This window comes from Anguilla rostrata, chromosome 9 (genome assembly GCF_018555375.3).
Source record: "Anguilla rostrata isolate EN2019 chromosome 9, ASM1855537v3, whole genome shotgun sequence".
Lineage (NCBI taxonomy): Eukaryota > Metazoa > Chordata > Actinopteri > Anguilliformes > Anguillidae > Anguilla > Anguilla rostrata.
Genome location: NC_057941.1, coordinates 27,387,602 through 27,414,582, shown reverse-complemented (window position 1 = coordinate 27,414,582; position 26,981 = coordinate 27,387,602). Strand labels below are relative to the sequence as shown.

At 46.4% G+C, this 26,981-nt stretch overlaps 1 protein-coding gene and 1 long non-coding RNA gene across 4 annotated transcripts; one reads left to right on the top strand and one right to left on the bottom strand.

Annotated features, from left to right (window-relative positions):
* Positions 1 to 985: 985 nt before the first annotated feature.
* smtnl (smoothelin, like) lies at positions 986 to 26,901 on the top strand. Of its 3 annotated transcripts, none has more exons than XM_064351475.1 (10): positions 986 to 1,122; positions 2,219 to 3,177; positions 17,719 to 17,824; positions 18,012 to 18,281; positions 18,542 to 18,604; positions 19,121 to 19,187; positions 19,827 to 19,967; positions 20,247 to 20,367; positions 22,957 to 23,108; positions 25,106 to 26,901. In XM_064351475.1, exons 2-10 carry the CDS (start codon positions 2,611 to 2,613, stop codon positions 25,230 to 25,232), a joined length of 1,614 nt encoding a protein of 537 aa, XP_064207545.1. In that variant the 5' UTR covers positions 986 to 1,122; positions 2,219 to 2,610; the 3' UTR covers positions 25,233 to 26,901. The 3 variants fall into 3 exon arrangements, with proteins under 3 accessions (XP_064207545.1, XP_064207544.1, XP_064207543.1); XM_064351474.1 differs by lacking the exon at positions 986 to 1,122 and adding an exon at positions 1,642 to 1,934; XM_064351473.1 differs by lacking the exon at positions 986 to 1,122 and adding an exon at positions 1,642 to 1,947.
* Positions 8,820 to 9,690, bottom strand: LOC135263449 (uncharacterized). Its single transcript, XR_010332464.1, has 2 exons — positions 9,420 to 9,690; positions 8,820 to 9,292 (listed from the first exon to the last, which is right to left on the bottom strand). It is a non-coding gene; the product is annotated as an uncharacterized LOC135263449 (long non-coding RNA).
* Positions 26,902 to 26,981: the final 80 nt, after the last annotated feature.

The window sequence follows — 26,981 nt, the reverse complement described above, 5'->3', positions numbered from 1 at the left end:
CTTGTGCTCGTGCCATGTGACTTTTTTTGTCTTCTGCGCAACTGTTTGGCTCAATGAAATTTATCACTTGAGGATTTCCACCCCAACAATTTGGAACCCACCCCAAAACCAGTGCACCACTTGTGTGGATACTGTGTGGAAAGAGGAGAGAAGGCAGGGATCGTGGGGTGCGGGAGGCGTGTGTCGCTGCACAGCGCGCTTGTGTAAATGTTGTGACGGTCAGTGACGCATGATGTGTGTCTGTGGCTTACAGTTCTCCTCCAGCTGGTTTTGTTTACAGTAAACAGTCGGGTGGAATGCTATTTAGGTCTGGGGGGGGGGGGGGGGGGGGGGATTGGAGTGGGGATTGGGGGGGCGCTTGGATTGTTCTCCCATTGTGGCTGTGAGACTTCCCCTTCCCCACCCCTACACACACACACACACACACAATACACACGTACACACAACTGCAAGCACACCCACATGCACAAACACGATCGCACACACACACATACACACACACACACACACACACACACACGCATGCACACACACACACACACACACACCCACGCACGCACACCCTCATTCACCCCCACGCACACACACACTCTGCACCCATGAGGAATGTTTGCTCTCGCAGTGTCCTGTTACACATGGGGGGAGAGGAAGGCCACCGGCTCCATTTAATGGTCCCTTGCTCACAGAGCTGCGTATGCAGTCTCACCATTTCACAGAAACTCATAAAGACAAATTTACCGAAGCCATCTCTTATCCTGACAGGCCCATAATATCAAATGCACATGTGCGCAAAGTTAATTCAAATGAATTGATCTGGATAAAAACTGCCCCTGAATAACTTCTGCTCCACCTCTCCTCCTCCATACTTGTCTCTGGGGAAGAGAAGGGGCCAGTGGGTGTGGGGCATTAAAGACCCTCCACTCCACTGTCATGCTGGCACCTTTTCTTCATCTGTCTCTTCTCCCCTCCCCCCCTCCCCCACACCCGTCTTAGCAGAGAGAGAGAGAGAGTGAAGGGGGGAGAGAAAGAAGACAGGCTTTCATCCTGTGATGTATGACAACATGACTGAAGGAGGGCGACAGCCAGTGAGATTGGCAAGATCTTGGAACATTAAGGAATGGGGTAAGGAGACATCTTTCCATCAGAATGTGAGCGTATGCGTGTGTGTGTGTGTGCGTGTGTGTGTCTGTATGTGTGTTTGTGAGTATGGTTGTATGTGTGTGTGTGTTTGTGTCCATGTGTGTGTCTGTGTTTGTGAGTATAGTTGTATGTGCGGGTGTGTCTGTGTTTGTGTGTGTGTTCCTGTGTCTTTGTGTGTGTGTTTGTGCATATGCGTGTCTGTGAGTATGGTTGTATGTGTGTGTGTGTGTGTGTGAGAAAGGGAGAGATATGTATTGTTAATTGCTGTGTGTGTGAGAGAGGTGTAACATTAAAATTTTGTGTGTGTGAGAAAGAGAGAGTGAGAGGGAAAGAGGGAGTGAGACGACAGAGTGGTGTACCATTAAAAGTTGAGCCAGTTGAGTAAGGCCAATACACTAGAAGGAGGAGCAGTGGGAGGAGAGAAAAAAACAACAAAAAAAAGCAGGACTCCTGCCAACTGCTGACAGGGGGCTGGAATGAGGTGAACGCTGGGCCCTCCCCTCTCCCTCCCTCCTCCCTGCTCTGTCCCCCTCGGCTTCTGGAGAACAGAGAGATGAACCTGCCTGCGTGACTCCAGCTTCAGAAGGGCTCGTCGGGGAGAACGGACATACGTGCGCGCAGACACACGTACACACACACACACACACACGCACGCACTGGACCCACTGTCAGCGCTGAAGGGGAAGTGAGCTGGAGGTCACCGCACTTCAGACGCACACGCACGCACACACACACACACACACACACACGCACAGCTCCTTGGACACAGACGGGACTGCTAACCCAGACTGAAGGTGACTGACTGTGGTGAGGCTCAGCATGAATGTTCTTCTTTGCGTATCTTTTCCCCTGAAATACTGTTCTTAAAGAGGAAATCATTGAGACATTTTTATGCAAGATTTTAAGAGATGTCAAGATTTCATTGTTTTTTAAAATAATATCTGTTGAAGTGATTTTACTTTTTCTGTAACTCCATTTTTCAGATCCAGATTGTTTTTTTCTTTTGTTGTACTTTTGACTTTTGGTGTACTTTAAAGCGTTCCCTCACAAGCGTCTTTTTCTTTCTTTCTTTCTGCAGTGGGTGGTTAAAGTTTCGCCACGGTCCCTGACAGAGGAACTCTCCTGTGGGACCTCCTCACAGTTCAATGGGATTTTAAAGGGTTGACTGCTCAGGGATTGCTCTGTTCGCCCCGACAGACTGTGAGTGTGTCCCACGCGCAGCCTTACCCTGAGACCCCCCCTGACAGCCACCCATCCCCCCCACACCCCTCCCCACGCCCCTCTCTCTGATAGAGGCAGGAGCCGCAGAGCCCACCCCCCCCCCCAAAACTACAACCTGCAGGGGAACTGAACACACAGACCCAGAGTGGAGAGGACAGCAGGACAGAGGTGTGGAAGAGGACTGCGGCAGCCAATCGCGAGGAGGCTGAGAAGACTTGCCGTTTGAAGGACACAGGAGACCGAGGGGCTATGGATGTGCTCGGAGAGATGGGGGGGCTTCCCGACGGGCGGGTGGAGGAGCACGCGGGCACGGGCACGCGCCCAGACGCCCCGCCCGAGGAGGAGACGGTGTGTGCGGCCCTGGCCCGCTACGAGGCCACCCTCCGGGACGCCATGAGGGAGATCCGGGCGGACGTGGGCGCCTTCAAGGCGGGCGTGGAGCAGCGGCTGGACGAGGCGGGCCGGGCGAGCGGGCCCCTGGGCCGGGCCGTGTCCCAGCTCCAGCAGGAGAACCGGCAGCTCCGCGGCCAGCTGGAGGCGCTCACGCGCCAGCTGGAGGCCCTGACCGGGACGGTGTGCGACAGGAGCGCTCTGACCAATAACAGCGGCCACCAGGCCAACCGGGCCAACCCGCCCACCGCGCCCCTGCCCCTGACCTCCCGGCCCCCGCCGGACCACCGGGGGACTCACTCGCCTGCATCCCCCACCGGCGGCGGCCCGACGGCGTTCTCCTCCGGGCCCAGCCCGGCACCGGCGCTCTCTCCCACCGCCCGCTTCTCCAGCCGGGCCACCTTCGCCGTGTTCGGCAAAAGCAGCGTGAGTACTGTGTGAGCTCTGCTCTGGGGGCTTTCTGTGTGTGTGTGCGTGTGTGTGTGTGTGTGTGTGTGTGCTCGCGTGTATGCGTGTGTGTGTGTGTGTGTGTGTGTGCGTGTGTGTGCTCGCGTGTATGCGTGTGTGTGTGTGTGTGTGTGTGTGTGTGTGCTCGTGTGCATGCGTGTGTGTCTGTGTGTGTGTGTCTGTGTGAGTGCACATGCATATTGTAGTACAGGGCTTGGTCGAACATGAAGTGGAGAAAGCTTAAGTCTGATAGGCAGTCACTGGTCAGTCAGCAGAGTCCATTTTTTACTTATGGTAAAGAGCACTTGTTTTGTAAAAACCTCATTTGTCTAGAGACGTGAGTGGAAAGTTTTTTTTGTAGGTCCTGACTGTACTGGCTGCAGTTCCTCAAGGCTGCTGTTTAATCTGTGCACTGAGCACAGGGAGTACTGTGCTCTCATTACAGAGAGAGCAGGTTCAGATCCCTCAGCCTGGCCACAGGGTCAACGCTAACTGTCTCACGGGGGCTTCATCCCCTCAAGAGATAGATGGGTGCTTCTGATCATCATTAGCCGGTGCAGTGGTAGATGTGTTTCATTCCCATTGAATTTTGCTAAGAAATGCTAATTGCTTCTTATGAAAATTTCCATGGAAAGTTTTGCTGGACCACTTAACAATGCGCATAAAAATAATATCAAACAGTGGTGTAACTGTAACTGTTCCAACCTCCGATATCTGCTTTAGTTTGTTTTTATTTCCCCTTATCCTTTATCTCTTGAATTCTGAGACGAATTGCATTTCTAATGCTGAATACATCCATTGTTCAAAGGTCAGATTCCATTCTTTCGCTCTTCTTTGATTAGATTTTCCCACTCCCATCTGAAGTCCTTCGCTGTTATTGTGCTGAACAGCCCAGACCTTCTCTGTCAGCCCAGCTGTTTTCTGTCACCTCGATCGGTGCCGTATTCTCAGAAATGAGCACACTCGCGCGCACACACACACCTACTCACACTCACATACACACACACACACACACACTCGCACGCACACACCTACTCACACTCACATACACACACACATCATACACACTTACACACACACACATATACACATACTTATACACATGCACGCACACTCACATACACACACACACACACACGCATTTTGGTCCATTGTCACAAAAAAATTATTAATTAAGAATGCCTATTTTTTGAATGTTCATATATGGAAAAACTTCTTTTTGCTGAGAAATGAAAGCCTTCATCTTTGAGGGCTAAAACTCTGGAGTCTGAGTTAATGTGAAGGCGTTCCAGGCATAGTAAATATGAGTAATGCACTATTTAAACTCAACCAATTGGAAGAACAGACTAGCTGTGTCTGGGCGCCTGTTTCTGGGCGCCTAGTTCTCATGTTGGTGAAAAGGAAAAAGGGAACATGGACAAAAAACGGCGTCAATGACATCATCCCCCTCCTGCCCCGCACCTCCACACCTGTTGACGAAAGTGTGGAATACGTGCGCTTGTAAAGATTTGTGTGACTGTATTGCTGAGTTAAAATGAGTCACTGGAGGGATACGAGGTTGCATTCTCCTGAACTATGTCACCGATTTATTAAAATGTAAGTAAACCATTTGATCTGGGATTCTGCAGACAGGGGAACGTGCACAGACAGATCCTGTTCGAATGCGATACTTAACCCCCGCGCCCCCCCTTCCGTCTGTGGCCCCTCAGGTCTCCTCTCTCTGCTGCCGCTGTGTAGCTGGCCTGGCTCTGTTTCCGGCTCCTTCTCCCAACACTCCAACCCCGGCTCCTGCCGTTTCCGCCGTGGAGAGAGTCAGGGTTCCACTGGCGAACAGCCGGCTGCATCAGCTTCTTCCTTTCTGAACCCTTCTCCTCTGAGGAGCTATTTGAGATGATTGGGCCATGTAGGGGCTTATCAGCGGTTAGAGGAGGACCTCTCTTCTCTCTCTCTCTCCCTCTCTCTCTTCTCTCTCTCTCTCTCTCTCTTTCTCTCTCTCTCTTCCCTCTCACTCCCCTCTCTTTCTCTCTCTCTCTTCCCTCTCACTCCCCTCTCTTTCTCTCTCTCCCTTCCCTCTCACTCCCCTCTCTCTCTCTTTCTCTCACTCTCTTCCCTCTCACTTCCTTCTCTCTCTCTCTTCCCTCATTGTCTTCCCTCTCTCTTCCCTTGCTCTCTTCCCTCTCTCTCTCTCTTCCCTCATTGTCTTCCCTCTCTCTTCCCTTGCTCTCTTCCCTCTCTCTCTCTCTCTCTCTCTCTCTCTTCCCTCATTGTCTTCCCTCTCTCTCTTCCCTTGCTCTCTTCCCTCTCTCTCTCTCTCTGTCTCTCGTTCTCTGCCTCCCCAGTGTGGAACCCCAGTCCCCTCCTCTCCTCTTCTCTCCATCCTCTCCGACACAGGTCGCAGTAGAGTTAAGTTCTCAGGGCGTCTGGTGCCGTGTGCTTCCGCTCGAAGGCTGGCCACACCTGCGCAGCCGAGGTCAGGGCGCATTCCTCCGCCGCGATGCGCATCGCTGTCAGTGCGTACGGATCGCTGCGGGGTCAGCGGGTTATCTGCCGCTTTACTGTACCGCAGCAAAGCGTCCGCGCGCCGTAAATCTGCAGGCCTTCCTCCCTGCGGGCGAATACGTCAGGGGGGAGTCTCCTGCACCTCTGCGCTTTACAGCTGTGCTCTGGAGCTTGCGGAACTGCAGGGGAGGCGGCCGGAGAGATAAGAGCGCCTGTGTGTGTGTGTGCGTGTGTGCGTGCGTGTGTGTGCGTGTGGGTGTGTGTATGTGCGTGCGTGCACGCCTGTGTGTGTGTGCGTGCGTGTGTGCGTGTGTGTGTGTGTGTGTGTGCGCGCGCATACGTGTGTTACGTGCGTGTGTGTGTGTGCGTGTGTGTGTGTGTGCGTGCGTGCACGCCTGTGTGTGTGTGTGCGTGCGTGCGTGCGTGCTTGTGTGTGTGTGCGTGCGTGTGCGTGTGTGTGTGTGCATGTGCGTGTGTGTGATATTTGTAAGCTCCATCAGAGCGGTCATACACAGAGTGAGAAAATGCAGATGGCAGCAGGGGGAGAATTTAAGGAAGAGTGCACACAAACAAGGAAAAATCAATTCAGTCCTCAGGACATGCAAGAATACTCTCACACAAAGCAGCCTCTCTTCCTCTCTCATGCACAACTAGCGACAGAAACGCACATTTTCACACAGTGCAAAGGCACCTTGCGGGAGCCCCAGTCTGGAAGCTACAGTTGGGGTTATGCACCCGCTTTTTTCCATGGAAATATGGAAAACAAGCTGGAATTCTAGGGTTCAGGGCTCGTTGGGGGATGTAACAGGCTTGCCTCCAACCCTCCCTGAGTACATGCACCCACACACACACACACACACACACATAAACACCTCAACATTGCTCACACTCACTCTCATCCTTGTTGGTTCTGGACACTTAGTGTGGTGGAATCTGAGGGTATAGCTGCCCCTGGAAACATTCCTCAAAGTGGATCCTTTTTTTAATTCCATCTGATGTTAGGGATGGAAATGTTTTCTCGTGCACGAGTTATTTGAATCAAAAATGGTTAGCTTTATTGAAACAAAATCAGAAGGAAGCTAGCTAGCGACATCCTGACATTTGTAGCTTTCATTTAGTGATTAAAGGATTAGATACAGTGAATTCCACCATCTGCTCTTTTAAGCCCTATAAGCATAGTTTACAAATGTGTGCAATGAATAAGGAACCTTGCCAGTTTTACAGACAGCTACAGTTCCATGTGTTTAAAATGAAATGAGCAAAGGAGCAGTTATTTTTTAAAAGCTTGTTTAAAAATCCCATGTCGATATAACAACACAGTAGGGTGGTTGCAGGCTTGTGTTTCTGGGATTGCTGGGTTGAAATAGGCTTTCAGCCAGCTGAGCTGACACAATGTTTAACGGTCAGTTTAGTCAATCTAAATTGAAATATCATACCTGGAGGTAGCCAGGCAGAGATAGAGTGGGCTTGGGTTTCATCCTTTTAAGTTTCTACTTACCTGTATTCCTGTGCATATTAATCTGCATTTAGGCTCAGGAAGGAGAGGTTCAGCAATAAAGGCTTTCATCCATAACCACGGCAATCTGTGCCTTCACAAACGCTTATGAAATGCATGCTTTTCGGACGTCACGTGCATGCAAGAATTTACCTTCCAACTAAATCGCTTTAGAATATCAGCCTTCAGTCTGCCCATTGAAGGACCATCTATACCTAATTTAGTGCACCCAATGTTATCATGTAGTAAAAGGAAGCAGGCAGCTGTTTATCCCAAGCTTTTGTGTTCTATGGTGCATGATGGAAAGCCACTTGATTTGATCCACAGATGGAATTTTTCAGATTGTGCCCAGAAGGCTAGTTTTGTTCTATTCTTGGCAGCGACAACCTATTATCGGGGTATCCAAGTATTCATCTTACCAGCTGATCCAAGTATTCGTCTTACCAGCCGATCCAAGTATTCGTCTTACCAGCCGATCCAAGTATTCGTCTTACCAGCCGATCCAAGTATTAGTCTTACCAGCCGATCCAAGTATTAGTCTCACCAGCCGATCCAAGTATTCGTCTTACCAGCCAATCCAAGTATTCGTCTTACCAGCTGTACCCCCTGGCTCCATTCAGCTTTTAAATGCAGCCTGTTTAAAGGGCTTTTAAAATTTAATGGGGGGGGGGGGTGATTTGTGATTTTAGGCACAAACCCCCCTCCCCCACCCCACTGAAAACCAGCCTGATTTTGCCGGCACGTTCTTTCACGGGTACAAGTTTTAACCATTCCAACCCAGTCAATCAGCAATTAGTTGTAACAACAGTCCCATAATAAGCTGGATTTCCCATATTTCAATAATTGTTTGTTGTTCTTTGCCCCACATCTCCAAATATCATTCCCATTGTACCTGCCATTGATGAATGACGCAATGCTTAAAACAAAGCAGCTAGCTGAAAAAGCAAATCATTGTGCATACCCTACCAAATTTGGGTCGCGTTATGGTGCAAGCATGTGCTCAAATTAAATGAATATTATAAATATCCACCACCCGACTCTCACACGTACTTTGTGTTCTGAGAAGAGAATGTTGGCAGCCCAGTCAGTAACTAATTGCTAGTCGTAAGCAGCTGTAGTGCAGGCCTTAGAATGCTGTGAAATTCTTCTCAGAGAAAGTTCATTGGGAACAAAGGGCCACGTCCAAATTTAACCGCCATTTCTGCTGGGTGCACTTGAGCCCACCTCACCTGGTTCTGGCCACCTTTTTGTCCTTGTTAGCTTTGCAGGTCATTTTCCTTCTGGAAACTTAAACTGACCTTTAAAATCCACTCCTCTAATAATAACAGCCTACCTACATATTTCACGGTACAAGTTTCAACAAGATGATGGGTAAAGATTAAGATCTGGAGCATGAAGTGTACATTGTAGAGCTTTTTTGTGGGCATAAAACTGCCAATGGCTAATGATGTTAACAAGCAACCAGACAAAACAGGCAATGTAGTTTGCTAAATGACTCATTTATGACTCAATGACTCATCAAAGTGTCAAGTAGACAGTTGGGGAATTTGCATTGGCATACGTTTTACATTAGCCAGGATGGTTAAAAAAGATTGGTATGGCTTTATAAACGATTCTTTCAGATGAGTAAAGCTATGCACATTTTATTGGTTTGAACAAATAACTTTAAAGACACTTTCCACATTATGAAGCCACCCATTACTAAAGGAAAAGAACACAAATGGACAAATAATTCCTGACACAGTCAAAAAAGGACACTCAAAATTAAAAAGAAAACACAGTGAAAATTTTAATTCAGGTTGATTAAAAATAATGAATCTAAATGTGTTTCAGGAAACAGAAATGTGAACAGAAATACAAGAAATATGTTCACTTTCATCTGACAGCCATGCAGAGCATGTTATTGCACAGGTTAACATGCTTTAGGACTCACAGAGATATCCCCGGAGTACCTGTAACTGGACTCTGGAGGCATCCGAGTGTGGGTGTAGGCTTGGTCCAATGCGAAACGGGTCTTAATAATAAGCCAAGTTTCCATTGCATGTTTATAAGCCATCCGCAGGCCTGATGACATGGTACTGACAGACAGTGACAGGGGTTCTGCAGACAGGGAAAGAATAGTTATTTGTCAAAATCTCTAGAGAGTGTGTGTGTGCATGCATGTCTGTGTGTCTGCGTGTGTGTGTGAACATGATGCTGGTCGTCTATAATGCCCTGGATGTTTTACCTGCTTTGGCGCAGCACTGCTGGTGTGAGCTTTCTCTCAGTGCACTCTGGAGAAAGGATTGATGTTCTGGAGTTTGCACCATGGAGCCCCCTGATGTGCCCATAAGCTGGCCCCTCCTCACTCAGCAGCCGAGCCCAATGCCTAATCTCCCCGCGCTCGGCCGTGAGGATTCCTGGAAGAAGGGGAGGACCAGAGCAAAACCTTTCAGAGTGGCTATTAATACAGTCTGGGGCAGAACTCACTGACAGACAGAGCGAGGGAGGGACGGAGAGAGAAAGTAGAGGAGGGAGTGGAACACACAGACAATCTGATTCTCCAGACAGTCCCACGCTGCCCCGGCTGCCCCCGGCTCTCCTAATAACCAGCAGATAATGTCTGTCAGGAGACAAATGAGTGTTTGCATCTCCCTGGTTACGGGTTAATAATGTTCCGTTTAGATGATGACCTCACCAGCCGCCCCTCCTGACTCGCATTGTTCTCCTTGTTCAGGGGTCACTGAGAGGTCAGCCCGTAAAGTGCAGGAGGGTTTGACAGGGACTGAAAATGAAAGGATGGGAAAACTCTAGGCTCACATTTTTTTTTCCAGTTTCACTGGTCGCTTGTATTAAACCCACAGGGAGCCGCTGGGGTCTCTGCGACTCTCCGTTTTGTTGCGTGTTTTAATTTTGGGACTGTCAGCTCAGGGGTTAGAGGTTGAGGGGTTGGGTGGGGGGAGGGTAAAGAAGGTATAAGTTTCCAGTAAACCCCCCCCCCCCCAGTCAACCCCAACTGAATCCTTTTTATTTTTGGATTTTATTTGCTTGTTTTCGGGAGAAGACGCGGGCAGAGGGACGGGTGATGTCTTCTGCAGCTGGCGTCTCTGAAATGAAAGCCAGGCCGAGCCTGAGGCCTGAGGCCCACGTGTAAAACCGATAGCTTCACTGGAGGCGTGCGTGTGCACTGTGCACTGAGCCACATGCCTGTTTGCGTTTGCAGCTGTAGTAGCCAGTACTCATGTCTTGTGCTGTCTGAGGATCACTGTTCTCCTAGTCTCCGCTGCAGATTTGATTGAAGTGCAGGAGTGGTTACAGTATGTGCGCTAGTTCTCACTTGGCCTTTCTAGGGAGGAGGGTCCTGCTCTGCAGCATCATTGGATAAACTCATAATTCCATGTTTATTGAAATCTCTTTCCTTTTTTTTTTTTTCCTTTTTTTACCTTAGGCTGAATGCTGAATCCTTAGGTGGAGCTATTACTCAGGAGAGAAGGATAGGTAGAGCACAGGAGTGCCTCAGGAGAGAGGAATAGGTAGAGGGGACACTCAGGAGAGGGGCAGATTGAAGAGTGACTCATAGGAGAGGGGCAGATTGAAGAGTGACTCATAGGAGAGGGGCAGATTGAAGAGTGACTCAGAGGAGAGGGGCAGATTGAAGAGTGACTCATAGGAGAGGGGCAGATTGAAGAGTAACTCATAGGAGAGGGGCAGATTGAAGACTGACTCATAGGAGAGGGGTAGATTGAAGAGTGACTCATAGGAGAGGGGTAGATTGAAGAGTGACTCATAGGAGAGGGGTAGATTGAAGAGTGACTCATAGGAGAGGGGCAGATTGAAGAGTGACTCATAGGAGAGGGGCAGATTGAAGACTGACTCATAGGAGAGGAGCAGATTGAAGAGTGACTCAGAGGAGAGAGGCAGATTGAAGACTGACTCAGGAAAGAGAGATAGATTGAAGAGTAACTCATAGGAGAGGGGCAGATTGAAGACTGACTCATAGGAGAGGGGTAGATTGAAGAGTGACTCATAGGAGAGGGGTAGATTGAAGAGTGACTCATAGGAGAGGAGCAGTAGAAGGGGCTAGTCGGTGGGAATATGGTGGATAGAGATCTTGGAATTGTGGAAAGTCAGATGTGGAACTGTGAGGGTGCTTTTGCGCTGCCCAACCACAATCAGGATCGGCTCCTCACAGTCAAACAAATGTGACATCACAGACACCACTTAAGGATCTGGATTTGTCTGTGGCAATTTATTTTGGCAGACTTAGGGACCTGTGCAAACCTTGCACAGGCTTACAGGTTGCATCACATTGTACTCAAACTTTGTGGACATGACATCAATCAATTTGAGTAGGAAAGGTGGCAGTCTTTTGAGTTTCTAGCTTTGAGTCATAACATGAAAGACTTAAAAAAAAAAAAAACCTAGAATTTAAAGGTGTGTGTGTGTGTGTTTTTGCGTGCCTTGGATGTTTTACTTGCTTTGACACAGCACTGCTGGTGTGAGCTTTCTCTCAGTGTGTGTGTGTGTGTGTGTTTGAGAGTGTGTTTGTTTGCGTTTGCTGTGTTGGAGACCCCCAAGCCACAGAGATTAGTGTGCGATACATGGAAAATGTGAATATTCCTTTCAGGCACAAGGTTATTTATGTATTGTGTGTCGTGCATTAGAGCTGGCTGCCAGGACATTCTGTCCCCCCCCCCCAAACCTGACACTGTGACATTACACTTTGGTGAGACGTCAGTGTCTCCTCCAAGTGTGTCCTCTGTCATAACATGTCCCCAACACCTCAGAGTTCTGTTTCACAACCCTCGCACTACTGGAAGAGCCCATCTCAAATGTCATCCAGTGGACAGCAGGCTGTCAGGTGCCTGAGAGCTGTGCAGCAAAATGAAAACTGCCTCTTGCAGCTATATCTAAACCATTTCCCATGTGCCCATGAACTAAAATAAAAAGTTCACCCCACAAGACCCTGGAAAAAACAGAGGGAAGATATAGCTTCTATTCTGTTCTCTGTTTCTCATCTCTCCAAAGGGAAATGAGAGCGTTCCTCTTTGTCGTTTAATAAAGAGAGTGCACTCGTGCTCTTAAAGGTGCATTTTGGTGGGGGGAGAACAATGCTTGCCCTCAGAACTCCATTATCCGATATGCGATGAGAAGTGTGAAGTGAATTTCACATTACACACGCAGGCAACATTTCAAAAGTGCTGAGCAGGTTACTGTATCTGTGTGTCCTCTCTGAGCCACCGTACAGGCCTAGCAGTTTACCCTGTCTGACTTCACCCTTTTCTTAAGCTTCTTTACTCTTCCCAGAAGACGATCAGATGACACATTCTCTAGCGTTTCAGGGAAGGAGAAAAGCTGGGCTTTTATATGCTCCTGAGGGAGTGAGATGAGGGGGGAGTGAAAAATATTTATTATGTTACTATTTCAAGTGGTTTGGCAATGTCTCTAAATGTATTTTCTGACAATAAAGCCACTTGAATTTGAATTTGGATGTGAAATTTAAGACAGAGACAATATGTGCTCTTTTCAATGGGAGCTTAGCCTCCCATCCTGCGGCAGTGCACTTGCAGCTAGAGGTGCTGCAACTGCACTGCCCTTCAGTTCATTTTGTCAGTCTTTTGTATTGGAGGTTTTCAACTTTAACCTTTAAACTTAGTTTAAAGTCCTCAACAAAGAGCCACAGCTTGGTTCCATTTGAGCGAGTTATTTTTTTTAAAACTCGTCATTTGTCAGCATGCATTGCCTGGAGACTTGCAGCCAAGCTTACTGACAGGCACTTTGGGATGACTCTGTGGCTGGAGCAGGGACTTGTGGACTGTGTGACACACAGAGGAGCAAGCAGCTGACTGGCTAGCTAGGCTAGCTAGCCTGCCGTTTCACAGTAGATGAGTGAATTCTGTCTCCCCCGTGCCTCTCTCCCGGCAGGACAGCCAGCTGTTACATCCTCCCATGCTGCCCCCCCTCTCCCGTCACCCCCATCCCCTCCCCACCCGGTCCGATCCCCTTCCTAAACACACATTCTTGAGAGCTGATGCCACCCAGCTGTTCCCCCTGGCAACCGTAAACCTGAGTGCTCTGCTCTGGCAGGAATGTGCTGTCCTTTCACTTGCACATCTGCGCGCGTGTGTGCATCTGTGTGTGCATATGTGTGTGACTGTGTGCGCGTGCGCATGTGTGTGTCTGTGTGTGCACGCGCGTGCGCATGTGTGCTTCTGTGTGTGCGTATGTGTGTGACTGTGTGCGCGTGCGCATGTGTGTGTCTGTGTGTGCGCGTGCGCATGTGTGCTTCTGTGTGTGCGTATGTGTGTGACTGTGTGCGCGTGCGCATGTGTGTGTCTGTGTGTGCGCGTGCGCATGTGTGCGTCTGTGTGTGCGTATGTGTGTGACTGTGTGTGCGCGTGTGTGATGGTATGCCAGGTTACGGGTCTACATGTATTGTTTCATTGTGCTCACTGTCTACCTCGCATGTCCGTGTCCATGTTGAGTGTCTGTGCGCCAAATGTCACCTGTGTGCCTGACTGCAGCATGCATGTGTGTGTCTGTGTGTGCGTATGTGTGTGACTGTGTGTGCGTGTGCACATGTGTGCATCTGTGTGTGCGCATGTGTGTGACTGTGTGTGCGCGTGCGCATGTTTGCGTCTGTGTGTGCGCATGTGTGTGACTGTGTGTGCGCGTGTGTGTGACTGTGTGTGCGCATGTGTGTGACTGTGTGTGCGCGTGCACATGTGTGCATCTGTGTGTGCGCATGTGTGTGACTGTGTGCGCGTGCGCATGTGTGTGTCTGTGTGTGCGCATGTGTGTGACTGTGTGTGCACGTGCGCATGTGTGCATCTGTGTGTGCGCATGTGTGTGACTGTGTGTGCGCGTGCGCATGTGTGTGTCTGTGTGTGCGCATGTGTGTGACTGTGTGTGCGCGTGCACATGTGTGCATCTGTGTGTGCGCATGTGTGTGACTGTGTGTGCGCGTGCGCATGTGTGTGTCTGTGCGTGCGTATGTGTGTGACTGTGTGCGTATGTGTGTGCACGTGCGCATGTGTGTGTCTATGTGTGCGTATATGTGTGACTGTGTGTGCGCATGTGTGTGACTGTGTGTGCACGTGCGCATGTGTGTGTCTGTGCATGTGTATGTGTGTGACTGTGTGTGCGCGTGCGCATGTGTGTGACTGTGTGTGTGTGCGCATGTGTGTGTCTGTGCGTGTGTATGCAGTATCCAGTATACGGAGCTTTACATGCTATTGATTTATTGCATCACCCCAACCCCGACACCCTTCAATTATGAGTGCCTCCTCATGTAAGCCCAAATAATCACCCCTGTGTCCATGACAACCAAGCAACCAAGTAGCATCAGGATCTCCTGCTCTGGAGGGTGTTCTCTTCACATGCTGGGAGAGTGGCAGGAGAGGGGAACTCACTGCATTCCAAGAGTTTGCTCTAACTTTCACCGTGTTGACACTTTCATGGTGTGTGGATCACTGTGTATCTAAAAGTCTATTTTTAAGAGTGTCAATAGTGCACAGTACTCATGTTCAGTATTGTGCTCCCAAAACAAACTATTGCTTTGTGATGTTTCAATCAAAGTGAATCTTCTTACCTGACAAACATTGAACATTAACACAAAATACTAGGTTGTTTTGGGAACATCAATAGTATGTGCTAGTGCCATTCTCAAATGACACTCCTGAACAAGCCTTGGATCCACCTGAATCCACCTTGTCAAAATGATAAAAAGCTGGTTTTGGGGGCATGAACAGTGCAAGTGTGTGCTATACAGTTTTACATGTAACAGTTACATAATGAGCTACACAGACTGAACACATGAGCAAAAAGAATTAGCAGCCACATTCAGGTACATTTTTATTTTATTGTTATTTATTTAATTGTATTTTTAATGTATTTATTTATGTGTTGCAGCATAGTGAGTTTTCCGCTCTGTCACAGTGCAAATGCCCCAGGGTGTGAAAATAAAGAACAGCAGTGAGGTACTACAGAGCAGGAGATTATACACAACAAAACATTCCCTGCATTTTCAACTTGGATAGATTGCTTTTAACTCTGAGAAAGTATATTTGGTCCCCATTGGACTCTCACTTTGTTAGAGTTTGCTGCGTTACACGAGGGGCCTCAGTTGCTTGGTTGTCATGGATGCAGGCGTGATTATTTGGGCCTATATAAGGAAGCACACAAGGCTAGAGGGTTTAAAGCTGAGGAGGTGGGTGTTGACACGAATCAAAAATAGATCTTCAGGGCCCTGGCCTCTTCTGCCTGGAGAGCTGATCTTCAGCTCATTCCTCAAACAAGACAGAACAATAATGGCGAACTAATGAGTGTAATGGCAGAGAACAGATAAAGGCCATGTTCACTAGGGGACGATGTAGTTATCACTGGAAATGTTTTTACATAAATGTTCAATTTCACGGGCCAGGAGTGGAAATCGGAACTTTGCTTCTAATGAAAACGGAGTCCTGCATTTGCGTCAGAGTCACTCGCTTTGCAGTCCCAGTGGTGAGAGCAGTTTGAGGCTCTTAAAACCAAATACCAAATACCAGCCTTTGAATGCGCCCTTTGGAAGATCTGTGACCCCTTTGTGACTCCACCTCTGAGAACTGAAGCCTTTTGTGATGAATTAGCCGCAACATTTTCTGGGTTAAATCAACTCTAACAGTTTATATGAGACTGCATGTACCCTATTAGGGTAAAATGCGCTCTGCCAGAGTGGATTTTATACTTGACATTTTGCTCTGCGTGGTTACGAGGAGGATGACTCATTTACCGTCAGCAGTCCCTCTCTCATTCGGCCTCTCCACAGGAAAGGTCACATGGTCTCACCCCATGATCATTCTTCCCCAGTCCTGGCCTGTCTAGCACCCTCTATGAGGTGTCATTGACAGTGTAGGCTGGAGCAGTGTAGCTGAAGGGCCATTAGAGTCTACTCTGCACAGGTTGGGGGGGGGGGTGACTACACGGACCCCCAAGTCTCACATTTCAAGCATAAGAGTCACTCACTGAGGACCTCATGCTTGTGTACCCATCCCTTTAAAACCACACAGGTTTCAATGGAAGCAGACACACTCATTTTTCAGATGCCAAATTGTTTTTATTTAAATTAAATATGCTGTGAGGCCCCACCCTTCCCCTGCTCAACAGTTTGTAAGTAGCACCTCCCGTAAGGACATACCCCCCTCCTCACGCATTTAGTTTTTGGATCGATGGGGCAGATTTAGTCAGTACACAGCAAAATGTCTATTGTACTATAAATTCTGATCGAGTACATACGGTTCCAGTAGGGCTCGTTTAAGCACTGTCAGAGTTGATTTAATGCTAGGAATTTTGTTGCCCTGTGGGTACTCTGGCCATTCTCGTGGCAGTCCCCGCAGGTCCTCGAATAGGCGCGTGCTGTGTTTCCCCCGCCTGGGGCGCAGACACGCCCTTATATCTCCCCTCCCGGCCTGGAAAAACAAAAACAAATCTATACATTTAGGCCTCCCCCCTGAGCCCCATGAAGGAGATGTTTATCCTTCATAAATAAGGGATGAAGGGATGCCGAGTTTAGCCTAGCACTGGGAGGTCAGCGACTGGAAGCGCCGCTAGTTTCACATGTTTACTGTGCGCGTCCAGGCCCGCGTGGGTTTACAATACCAGCACGATACCCGCTTGTTTTTTGTTTTATTCAATTAAGCTGGTGCTTTGAAAACAATGCTTTCATTTTACGTGTAGGTTTACCTCATTTGTTTCTGGAACGTCCCTGAATTGCCGACCACGAAAGGAAAACAATCCATGCCCGCAGTTACGGTTAGAGATTACACAAGTGGTGAACGCTAGCTCATTACTGTTACTCATTTAATTGTTGAGGTGGCTTTTGTGGGAACTCAGCTGGCTGAATGAGCCATTCTTCTACAAATGAGGCCAGGTGCTATGGCCTGAGGTTAGACAAGTGGTGTGCATCAGTACATGTGGTTAGCAAGCAGCCTTGTACCAGAATGTTTATTTGGTATAATAACCACACAGCCAGCTGTTTACTGAATTCATTCAGAGAGTCTTGCTTTGGGCCAGGGTGACTCACATCATGGATTTAACCCTTCAAGGTCCAGATAAGTAACTACAAAGCCACACGTGATGACCTAGATTCACTTCAGCTGTTTTTTGGCACCCAGATGGAACAGCAGGATGTGCTGCCTTTCAGCAAGGAGCCAATCAGAATCACTCTTCTGTGAAGCACCTGCGATGTCTGCTTACCATGGCTGCAGAGAGCTGAGAGAAGAGGGGTTGTTATTGAGTAAAGTAGTCTGTACTGAAGAGCAGTCAAACATTGTATTTAAAAAACACGCCGTTGTCATCTTGTCTGCTTTTGCGGGTTTTTTGTGAACTGGTTCGTAGAATGTCATAGAAAGTTGTCAATGTTTGCACATGACAGAATGTTGTGTTCCTTTTCACGTCTGTGAAAAAAAAGTGTCGCACTTTCTCACTGCTTGTGCCACATTCCACAGCGTGGTCCCCTGGTGTTCTTTGCTTCAATGTTCTCATCGTTGACGTGCGTCTTTGTGTTTCAGAGCGTGGAGCGGGAGGAGCCCATTGAAGTAGATCCAGCCCCAGCCCCAGCCCCAGCCCCAGCCCCAGCCCCTGTAGTGGTAGAAAATGGACACCAGTCTACATCAGGTATGAGCACAGACTCCCTGCCTCATGACATGCTCACCATGTACACAATTCAAATGTGCTATTTGTGGACGTAGGCCTACATAACTATGCTGCTCAATCATACATCATCTCTCATAACACAGGACTGTAAGGATGTAATGAATCATAATGAATGTTTGACCTTCTATGTCCCTTCTCATCCAATCAGAGACCTCTGCGATGCCAGCTGACGTAAGGTCGCCTCATAGTGATGCTCCACAAGAGCATATAGCCCCCATGTCCATGTTGAGGCCACACCTCCCCATCACTGCTACAACCAAAATGGCTGAATCCTCTGTCACCTCAGTAACTAAAAGCCAACAGTCACCAACCAGTCCTATACAATCAACACCCTCTGCTCTCACCAAGGCACAGCCACCCAGCCAATCAACAAGTGACTCTCCACCCCAAACTGTGTCAGAGTCTCCTGTCATACCAGGTGAGAGAAAGCAACCATTGATTAAACATTACTTTCCCCTCTTGTCTCCTGATATAATTCTCTCTTTACCTCTCTGTCTCTTTCCATCCTAACTGTCTGCAAGGATGGGCAGTATTTAAAATCCATGTTTTTGAAATAAGTATTTGCATGGATATGTTTCATATCTATCTTCATTCTTCTTCTTCTTCTTCTTCTTTTTCTTCTTCTTCTTCTTCTTCTTCTTCTTATTGTTATTACCCATGTCTGATTGTGTGTTTCAGCACCTGCAGTGAAGGCTTGGGCCCCAAGTCCCATCAGAGCCATGGGGTCGCCTCAGATGCCAGGTAAGAACATTGCTGCCCCCTATGGTCAGTCTGTGTCACTCCTTCTCTCTCCCAAATTCCTCCAATCATCTGTAGGTCATCTCAAGGCCTGTCTCATTACTTCAACTCCAATTGTCTATCTATTGCAATGTTCCTCTCATTTTCTCTCTCTCTCTCTTACTGTACTTTCTCTGTTCAATAATGTTTTATTGGCATATTTGGAAAAAAAGAATACAAATATATCCAAATGGAAGGATGATAAGTGATCATATCAAAAAAATATAAAAATATTTTTAAAATATTAATAATAATGGTAATAAGAAGAAGAACAACAAAGATAATATTGGAACATAATGAAACATAACATAATGAAATGTACTGAATCCCTGTTAGCTAGGGCTATACTATCTCTCTCTCTCACTCTCTATCTCTCTCCTTGTTTCTCTTTGTCCTTCTCTCTTTCTGTGTGAGTCCTTCATTGCATGTGTGCCAGCCTATCTCTCCTTTACATTGCATGCTCTGCTTTGTGGTTTGCAGATAAGGCCTCTTCGGCGCCTTCCAAGTCAGTGAGTTACTCAGGCATTGGCACATCCAGTACGGACAGGTGAGTGATTCTGTGGAGATGAAACATAATCAGACAGATCCAAAACAGCTGCTGGAGATTTCCCTAACACTGGTGCTGGGGTGGAGATTTCCCTAACACTAGTCCTGGGGTGGAGATTTCCCTATCAGTGGTGCTGGGGTGGAGATTTCCCTAACACTAGTCCTGGGGTGGAGATTTCCCTATCAGTGGTGCTGGGGTGGAGATTTCCCTAACCCTAGTCCTGGGGTGGAGATTTCCCTATCAGTGGTGGTGGGGTGGAGATTTCTCTAACACTAGTCCTGGGGTGGAGATTTCCCTATCAGCAGTGCTGTGGTAGAAAAATAGCAGCTCCTAAAAAAGTAATTTGTAATCATCTAATTGCAAATGACTAATACTACATGAAGTAGTGAACCAATTCATAAATTAGTTTACTAATTAAATCTAAGTTAAACTATTAAACTAAGTAAATTGTATGTGGAGGGGATGCTCTAGTGTCTGATTCTGGGTAGTGCAAATACTTTATGCCGATTACGGTTCCTGTGTATAAAAAGGTATGTTTTTGTAGGCACATCCTATGGTGTATGAAGTAACTACTGCAAAAACAAAGATTTTGTAATTTTGTTATTTACAATATTTTTTTACCTCATTGCCTCTCTGCAGGGATGGTGATATTGGTGGGCCAGCTTTTGGGAGGGGTGTGGAACGGAGGCGGGAGCTGGTGAGGTCACAGACGCTGCCTCGCTCCATAGGAGCTCAATCTCGGCGCGCCATCTTCGAGAGGCTGGACTCCGACCCCAGCAAGTATGGCTCACCCCACCCCGTTCCACACATTCTGTACCCCAGACCATGCCCCCTTCTACACATTCTCTACCCCAGACCCCGCCCCCTTCTAGATATACTCCACTCAAGACCCCACCCCCTTTCATACACCAACCTGCCTCCTACCCTACACCCCTCCCACTTTTATACACACCCTGGCTCAGACCACACCGGCTCCACACACTGAACAGGTGCTGTTTAGTTTGACCCTTAGTCATTTGATGAGCACAGCATTGACTGTCTCCCTCACCTCCTGTGCAGGCCCAAAGCCATGGACTCCAAGCCCAAGCTGAAACGCTCTCAGAGTTTTGGGGTGTCCAGCGCCAGCAGCATCAAGCAGATCCTGCTAGAGTGGTGCCGGTCTAAAACCATTGGATATCAGGTACTGTACATTACCTGGGCTCGGGTAGTAAGATTTAATATTTGTCTGCACAATGCTTCAAACTGTAGATTATTTGAGACAAGTATTTCTTCCATACAGTCTCCACAGTGCATAAATGCTTTGTTTTGCTTTTAAGTGTTTTGGCATCTAAAGCAGTGGCTTTATTTTTGCTTATTGGCTTCCAGATTATGGTCAGATAAATTGTTTGAAAGACTTTCAGCTTTTAGACAACCGGAAAAAATTATTGCAGATGGCTGAATTTTTTACTTCTATCTTTAAGAAAACCATAAAAGGATGAATAGCGCTTTAGCATTTTCAGACACAAACAGTTATAAAAATATATTTTATATTGGACAAAGACAAAAGGTGGTTATGGCCCAGAACATGGGCAGGTTTATGGCTCTGAAATGCACCAGTTTCATCGGATCTACAGAGGTAAAAAGCCTGGCGAGCGTGGCTGTCCTGCATATGGTGCTGGCAGAGCCATCTTACCTCCTGTGAGATGCCCTGCACCAGCCATTTCACCTGGCTCTTATTAGACATGATCCTGGTTCTCAGCCATGGCTAAGATCTGAATAAACTGCCTCACTGGCATTTAGATCAGAGGAAAGAGCAAACACTTCCAAACTGGTGAAGTGACTGCTAGACCTATATAGGAGAATCTATTCAAAGACAGAGAGAAAGGTATGCCTACAGAAAGGTATTATTATCCTAAGAATATATTGTTATTACATAAGTGATATAATCAGTGACAAGCTATGTGTCATTGGCGTCACAATAAAACCTCCTATCTACTCTTCAGAAATTTATAAAAAATTACATTTTATTATGGCATTAGGCAAGTTTTGTTTACATTGTGTTTGTTGATGTCATACAATTAGTTACAGAGGCATGGAACATTAATACAGCATTAGTTAGGACAGTACACAACTGATGATGAAGTTATATATTTATCTTATTCAAAAATAAATAGCACTTCCAAAAGGTTATTTTTTATAATGGGGCGGTGATAATACAAACAGAGTATAATGTGCGTGTACGTGTACATGAATGCCTGTGTGTGTTTGTTTGCTTGTTTATAGAATGTTTTTCATACCTTTTCAATGCCATCAATTCACTTCCCAGAAGAAAATTTAAACAGGATGCAAAATAAAGTATGCTGAGAAATATTTGTATTCCAATTTAAAAACATAGGTCAAATACAAACCCAATAAAATTAATAAAATAAATACAATAATACAATTAATCAGTTAATTTTGAAAATAAAATAGGTAAAACTACAACAAGTAGCATTAAATAAAAAGCCCATTTTAAAAGAATGTATCTGTAAAAGGCTTTGAAAAGAGGCAATTGTCCATTTAAGAGCCTGGGAGGTCAAACATGTAAAGCACAAGCTTCTTCCTTTTAAGACAGGGGTATAGAGGACAGATGCATAGGAAGATCTTGGACTTTCTGGAATGTAGGGGCTAATAAGTTCAGAAATGTAACTAGGAGCAATGCCAAGCCTTACCTTAAAAATAACCAAGGAAATGAACACACCCAAAATCAGTGTGATATGACTTCTCCTATTTACTCTTGTTAGTTGCCTAGCACCAGCAGGCCAAATGGGGAATAAATAGAATTACTGTAGTCTAGCTGTGAAGAGAGATGAAGGTGGGGGATTACTTTCTCTAAATAAAATTGACCTTATTTTTGTTGTGTCATGTTTATGAGCTGATGGTAGCAAGACTGGGCTAGCTTCTTAGCGTGTAATTCAGAACTCAGTTCTAATCCCAAGGTTTTCTGCAGAGTGCTTTACGTTGGGGTGAAGAGAGGCATGTTTGGATTGAATTAGTTCCACTTCATGCTAGGGGCCAATAATCAAAACTTCTGTCAATTTGAAGTTCCCTCCAAAATAATTCACACCCTCGATAAAGATGAACAAAGAAGGCTGTGGAAAATTAACAATAAAGCTCAATTGTATGCTCAGTTTATTTAACAGTATACGCGTCACAATTCTCTGCGTGAACATGCAATATAACTCATTAGCTGAATTGATTATTTTATATAACCTTCTTCCATCATCTTGATCAAGGGTGTATGTGTGTGTTGTGTGCATGTGTATGTGTGTGTGTGTGTGTGTGTGTGAAGTGATTGTTGTACAAGTGATATACAGAAGAAAAATGTTCAGTGTTAAATCAACAACCAAAATGTACTCCAGTAGAGTCCATTTACTCCCCCTTGGACTCATAAACTCTGTTGGAGATAAATTAGCACCAATCATTTTACCATGTATTGTGATTACGTTCCAAATATTTGTGTGGAGAGAGAAAAGTGGGCTATGTTTCCTTCTCCCCTGTGACTTTGTGCTTCATGGACTGAGGGCCTGTGGGAGCTAGCTCCATGAACTAACAGTCTGCAGCCAATTCATTTTATAGCTCCACTTCCTGTATTTGACTCCAGCTTTTATTTTGTCTCCACTCCAAAGATGATAGAACATAAATCTCTCTCTCTCTCTCTCTCTCTCTCACTCAACTGTTTCTCTCACTTTTTCCATCTTTCTTTCTCTCTCTCTTTCTGTCTGTCCCATTTCACCTGCCCCTTCTGCAGAACATTGACATCCAGAACTTCTCCTCCAGTTGGAGTGATGGCATGGCTTTCTGTGCCCTGGTACACTCCTTCTTCCCCACCGAGTTTGACTACAATGCACTGACGCCCACCAACCCCAAGCACAACTTTGAGGTGGCCTTCGGCACAGCAGAGTAAGTTAGGTGGCGCGGGGCCGGGTGGGGCAGGGCGGGGAGGGGCGGGGACGGGCGGGGTGGGTGGGGTGATTACTGGTGTCCTGTCCTTGTGAGTATGCATTTATTTCATTTATTTGTGAATATATATATATATATATATATAAACCTTCATTTGACTAGGAAGTCACATTGAGATTAAAACCTCTTTTACAAGTGAGACCTAGCCAAGACAGGGCCGAAGCAGTATAAAACAGCATATAAAACAACAACAATGACAACAGTATTACACAGAATAAAACAACCAACATAAAGACATGGATACGTATTGCACAGATGCATTGTGTTGCAGTGATACAGAATTAGAGCCCGTGTAATCCCATGAACATCAGCACCACCGGGGGATGTTGTTATGCCATGTAACTATACAACATTGCAGTTCATTGTACCACAACACTTTTAGCTTTCTCTCCAATGTTTGTCCCAAGAAGGCATTTCAAAACAGATTTCTTGTGCTAGTTTGATGCTGGCATTACTCACCCACATAGTCAGTTCTCAGTTTTCCTTTTTTCATACCTCAACAACAGCAGCCACAGTGGTTACATATTGCATCACTCCCACTTCTCCATCTCGTGCCAGTTCTTACATCACTGTAACCCTACTGGTCCAATATAAACATATTGCTAGTATCCATGTTTTTTGTGTCCTTGGACACACTTGAGCTGCGTTCCTTCACAGCATTGTAAGTGTCATACCAGCGTGTTGATAATGAAATCTGAAAACCTGTAACTGTGAGCTCACAGTCAGACTTGCATTAACCGAAGCTCACACAGAGTTCCAGCACGGGGAGGGTGTGTGTGTGTGTGTGTGTGTGTGTGTTAGTGAGTGTGTGAGTGTCTCAGTGTCAGTGACAGTGTCTGCATGTAAATTTCTTCACTCAACATATTAATATGAGCAAAAGAGACAAAGGAGATTCTGTCATACAATTCTAGCTCTTTTTCAGCGATTCTGTGTCCCTAGTCTACCCGAGAACCTTAACCACCAACACCCACACCCCCCATTACCCCCTCTCCTTCCCTCTCACTAATCGGACTCCGCCCCCCTCATCTATGTCTGACATTCCAACACTCTGACATCATACCACTCAGAAAAACTGCTGAAACTCCACCAGTTCACATTCACTTGGCAGATTTATACATCTCAAAACGTTTCTCCTTCTCTGTCTTTCTATTTCTCTGTGACTCACGCAAATTCATATGCATGCCACCTTATACCAACGCAGACGCACTCACACACGTACATATTGAGTACATGCTTTCATAGACACGCATAAACAACTGTACATTTGCCAACCACCTATGCATATATATATATATATATATATATATATGCTGTGACTCACATATACATGGACATACATAGCCTCTCTCCTTTCATATGAACATTTGTTCTTTTTTCAAGAAAACAAAAACATGAATTATGTATTTTCCCTTTTCTCCCATCTTGGAATTCCAGTCCATATTCAAAACAGTCATGCTCATTGCCAACTGGGCCATACTGGGGGGTTGTTAGGATGATTGCAAGGGCCCTGACTAACAGAGGTCCTCAAAACAAATTACAGCCTAGGATTAATAACTTTTTATTCATCAGTTATTGACAGTACATTCATATTTTACAAGGTACTAATAAAGCTAATGGTTGTGGTTACAGTAATTGTGCAGGGATAGGGCAGCCTGAGGTGGTTGGGTCCAATGTGAGATCTTTTCATGGGCTCAGCTCATAGACCACGGTGACACAGGAAGCTGCAATGACATCGTGCTTAAGAGGACAGCAGGTGTTTACCTGTGCTCTCCTGAACTCACTGAGGAGCTTCCCTGCTATGAGCACGGCTGGTGAATGGCAGTGGACATATGGGGAGAAGACATATGCTCACAGTCCAGCACACTGGTTCAGAAATGAAGCGCACACCTCGCCCTCCCTCCCTCACTCTCTCTCTCTCTTTCCTCCCTGCACCCCAGGGACAAGGCGGGCTGTGACCGGCTCATCGAGGTGGAGGACATGATGGTCATGGGCCGCAAACCGGACCCCATGTGCGTCTTCACCTACGTCCAGTCCCTCTACAACCACCTACGCCGGTTCGAGTGACGCGCCAAGACACGTCAGCTCCTGGCCCCGCCCCCTGTGTGCTCAGGGACAGAAACACCAGTGTAAAGACCACCATTACGCCTTCAGTTTGGAATTCGATCTGGACATTATCATACACTCAGAGACAACCCAAAGTTTACAAGTGCCTAGAGGGTGGGAGTAATGTGTGTGCCTGTAGCCTTGAGTTAGTATTCACTGTACTTTCCCCCAATGTAAGGGGAAGATTGCTGACTAAACCACTGATCATCCTCCTCAGTTTTGTACACTAGAACTGCCTATTACAGCAAGCAATCACCTATCTTACAGCAATAACTGTGGGTGCGCTAGCTCTTTGTAAATGGGCACCTCAGCTGTCCTCTAGTAGTCCGCAGTAGAGCTGATTTGCAAACACTGGGGATTAACAGCTGTGCCTATGTTTGGCCACTAGTGGGCCTCTGTGTGCTATGTGCTTGCTAGCTGGGGTTGCAAAAATGGAAAACCCAGCTCACCCTGAACAGGGACGCCATCCCGTGGAGCCAAATTCACCGACTGCTCTGCCACAAAGGCCCTGTACTGACTTGCAAGGAACATTTTTACAGTCAATTTAAAAACTACTTCAGAGGACTTGAGACTGTAATTCAACACAGTGTTTTTTTTTTTGTTTGTTTGTTTGTTTTTTTGAAGGAGAGCTTGTGGGTTGTGGTAAACTGTTAATCTTGTTTTGTTTTGTTTTTTTCAAATGTTTGAATGTTTTGTGTTTCGATTCTATTTCTGTTAGTGGGTGCTTCGGTTTTATACAGCACCTGTGTTTTTTTTAAGTGTTCCCCCATGTATCCTCACCTTACTTCACCAAAGTGCCTGTGTTCTGTGAGAACTGTATCTGCTCTCAGACCGCATATTCGCTAGTGTGATTCATGGTTCCAAACTTCAGTTTGAAAGTTGCGTCACTGAAGCTGAAACTGAAACTGAAGCATTCGAGAGAAGGCAGTTAAGTGGACATGTTCTTCTGTGATAAGACTGTGACCTGCTAATCACTGCCAATGTGTGTAAAACTGTAGTAGCTGGAAAACATTTGGGTAAGAAAAGGTCAATTCTAGCCTGCTCGTTAATAATTATTAGGACAGAAAAGGAGAACAGTTTCTGCTGTATCTCTTTAGCGGGGATTGGCTAAGCCTATAAAATTATAAAATTATCAGTATTTTTCTTATGATCTGTGGCATACCAAAGCGTTACACATCACAGACAGGTACATTAGATGTGTACAAAGAATGAGTTTTGTGAATAATAACGTGCGACTGCTGACAGTGTTTGCTATACTAGGTGTGCATGTGTGATTCATGTTAATGCAATGAGGGGCATTCACTGTGCTGGCTGAAGCTGGGATCCACAAGACCCATGTGACTGTGACTGTTTCCAGGGCACCTGAAAAATATAAAACCAAAATACAGTAATCATTACCCATCCCATCACCTTTGTCACCCATTCATTATTAGTGCAGAAGCCACCAAATGGTGCCTTAATTAGCTGGAAATATAATATATACAATATTAGTGCAGGGTCTATGTTAATCGCCCCGTTTGCCGCACACATCAAGAACGTTGGAGTGTGAGGAGCGTGTTAATATCTGGCTTGTTGTTGCCCACTGCTGGCCATTTAGAGTTACAACGTGTAATAAAAATGTTGCTCTGTGTTCTTGGTGGTTGAATCATTCTCTATTATTTTTTGTCTGTTAGTGGCAGTTGTTCTGTCGTCCACTTTAAAGTTCTTTTG

What these genes read in the sequence shown, in the direction of transcription:
- smtnl (XM_064351475.1), top strand. Translation starts at nt 2,611, where the DNA reads ATGGATGTGCTCGGAGAGATGGGGGGGCTTCCCGACGGGCGGGTGGAG. An exon ending in TGGACACCAGTCTACATCAG is followed by an intron (nt 17,825 to 18,011) that starts GTATGAGCACAG and finishes TCATCCAATCAG; the next exon opens with AGACCTCTGCGATGCCAGCT. An exon ending in GTGGCCTTCGGCACAGCAGA is followed by an intron (nt 23,109 to 25,105) that starts GTAAGTTAGGTG and finishes CCTGCACCCCAG; the next exon opens with GGACAAGGCGGGCTGTGACC.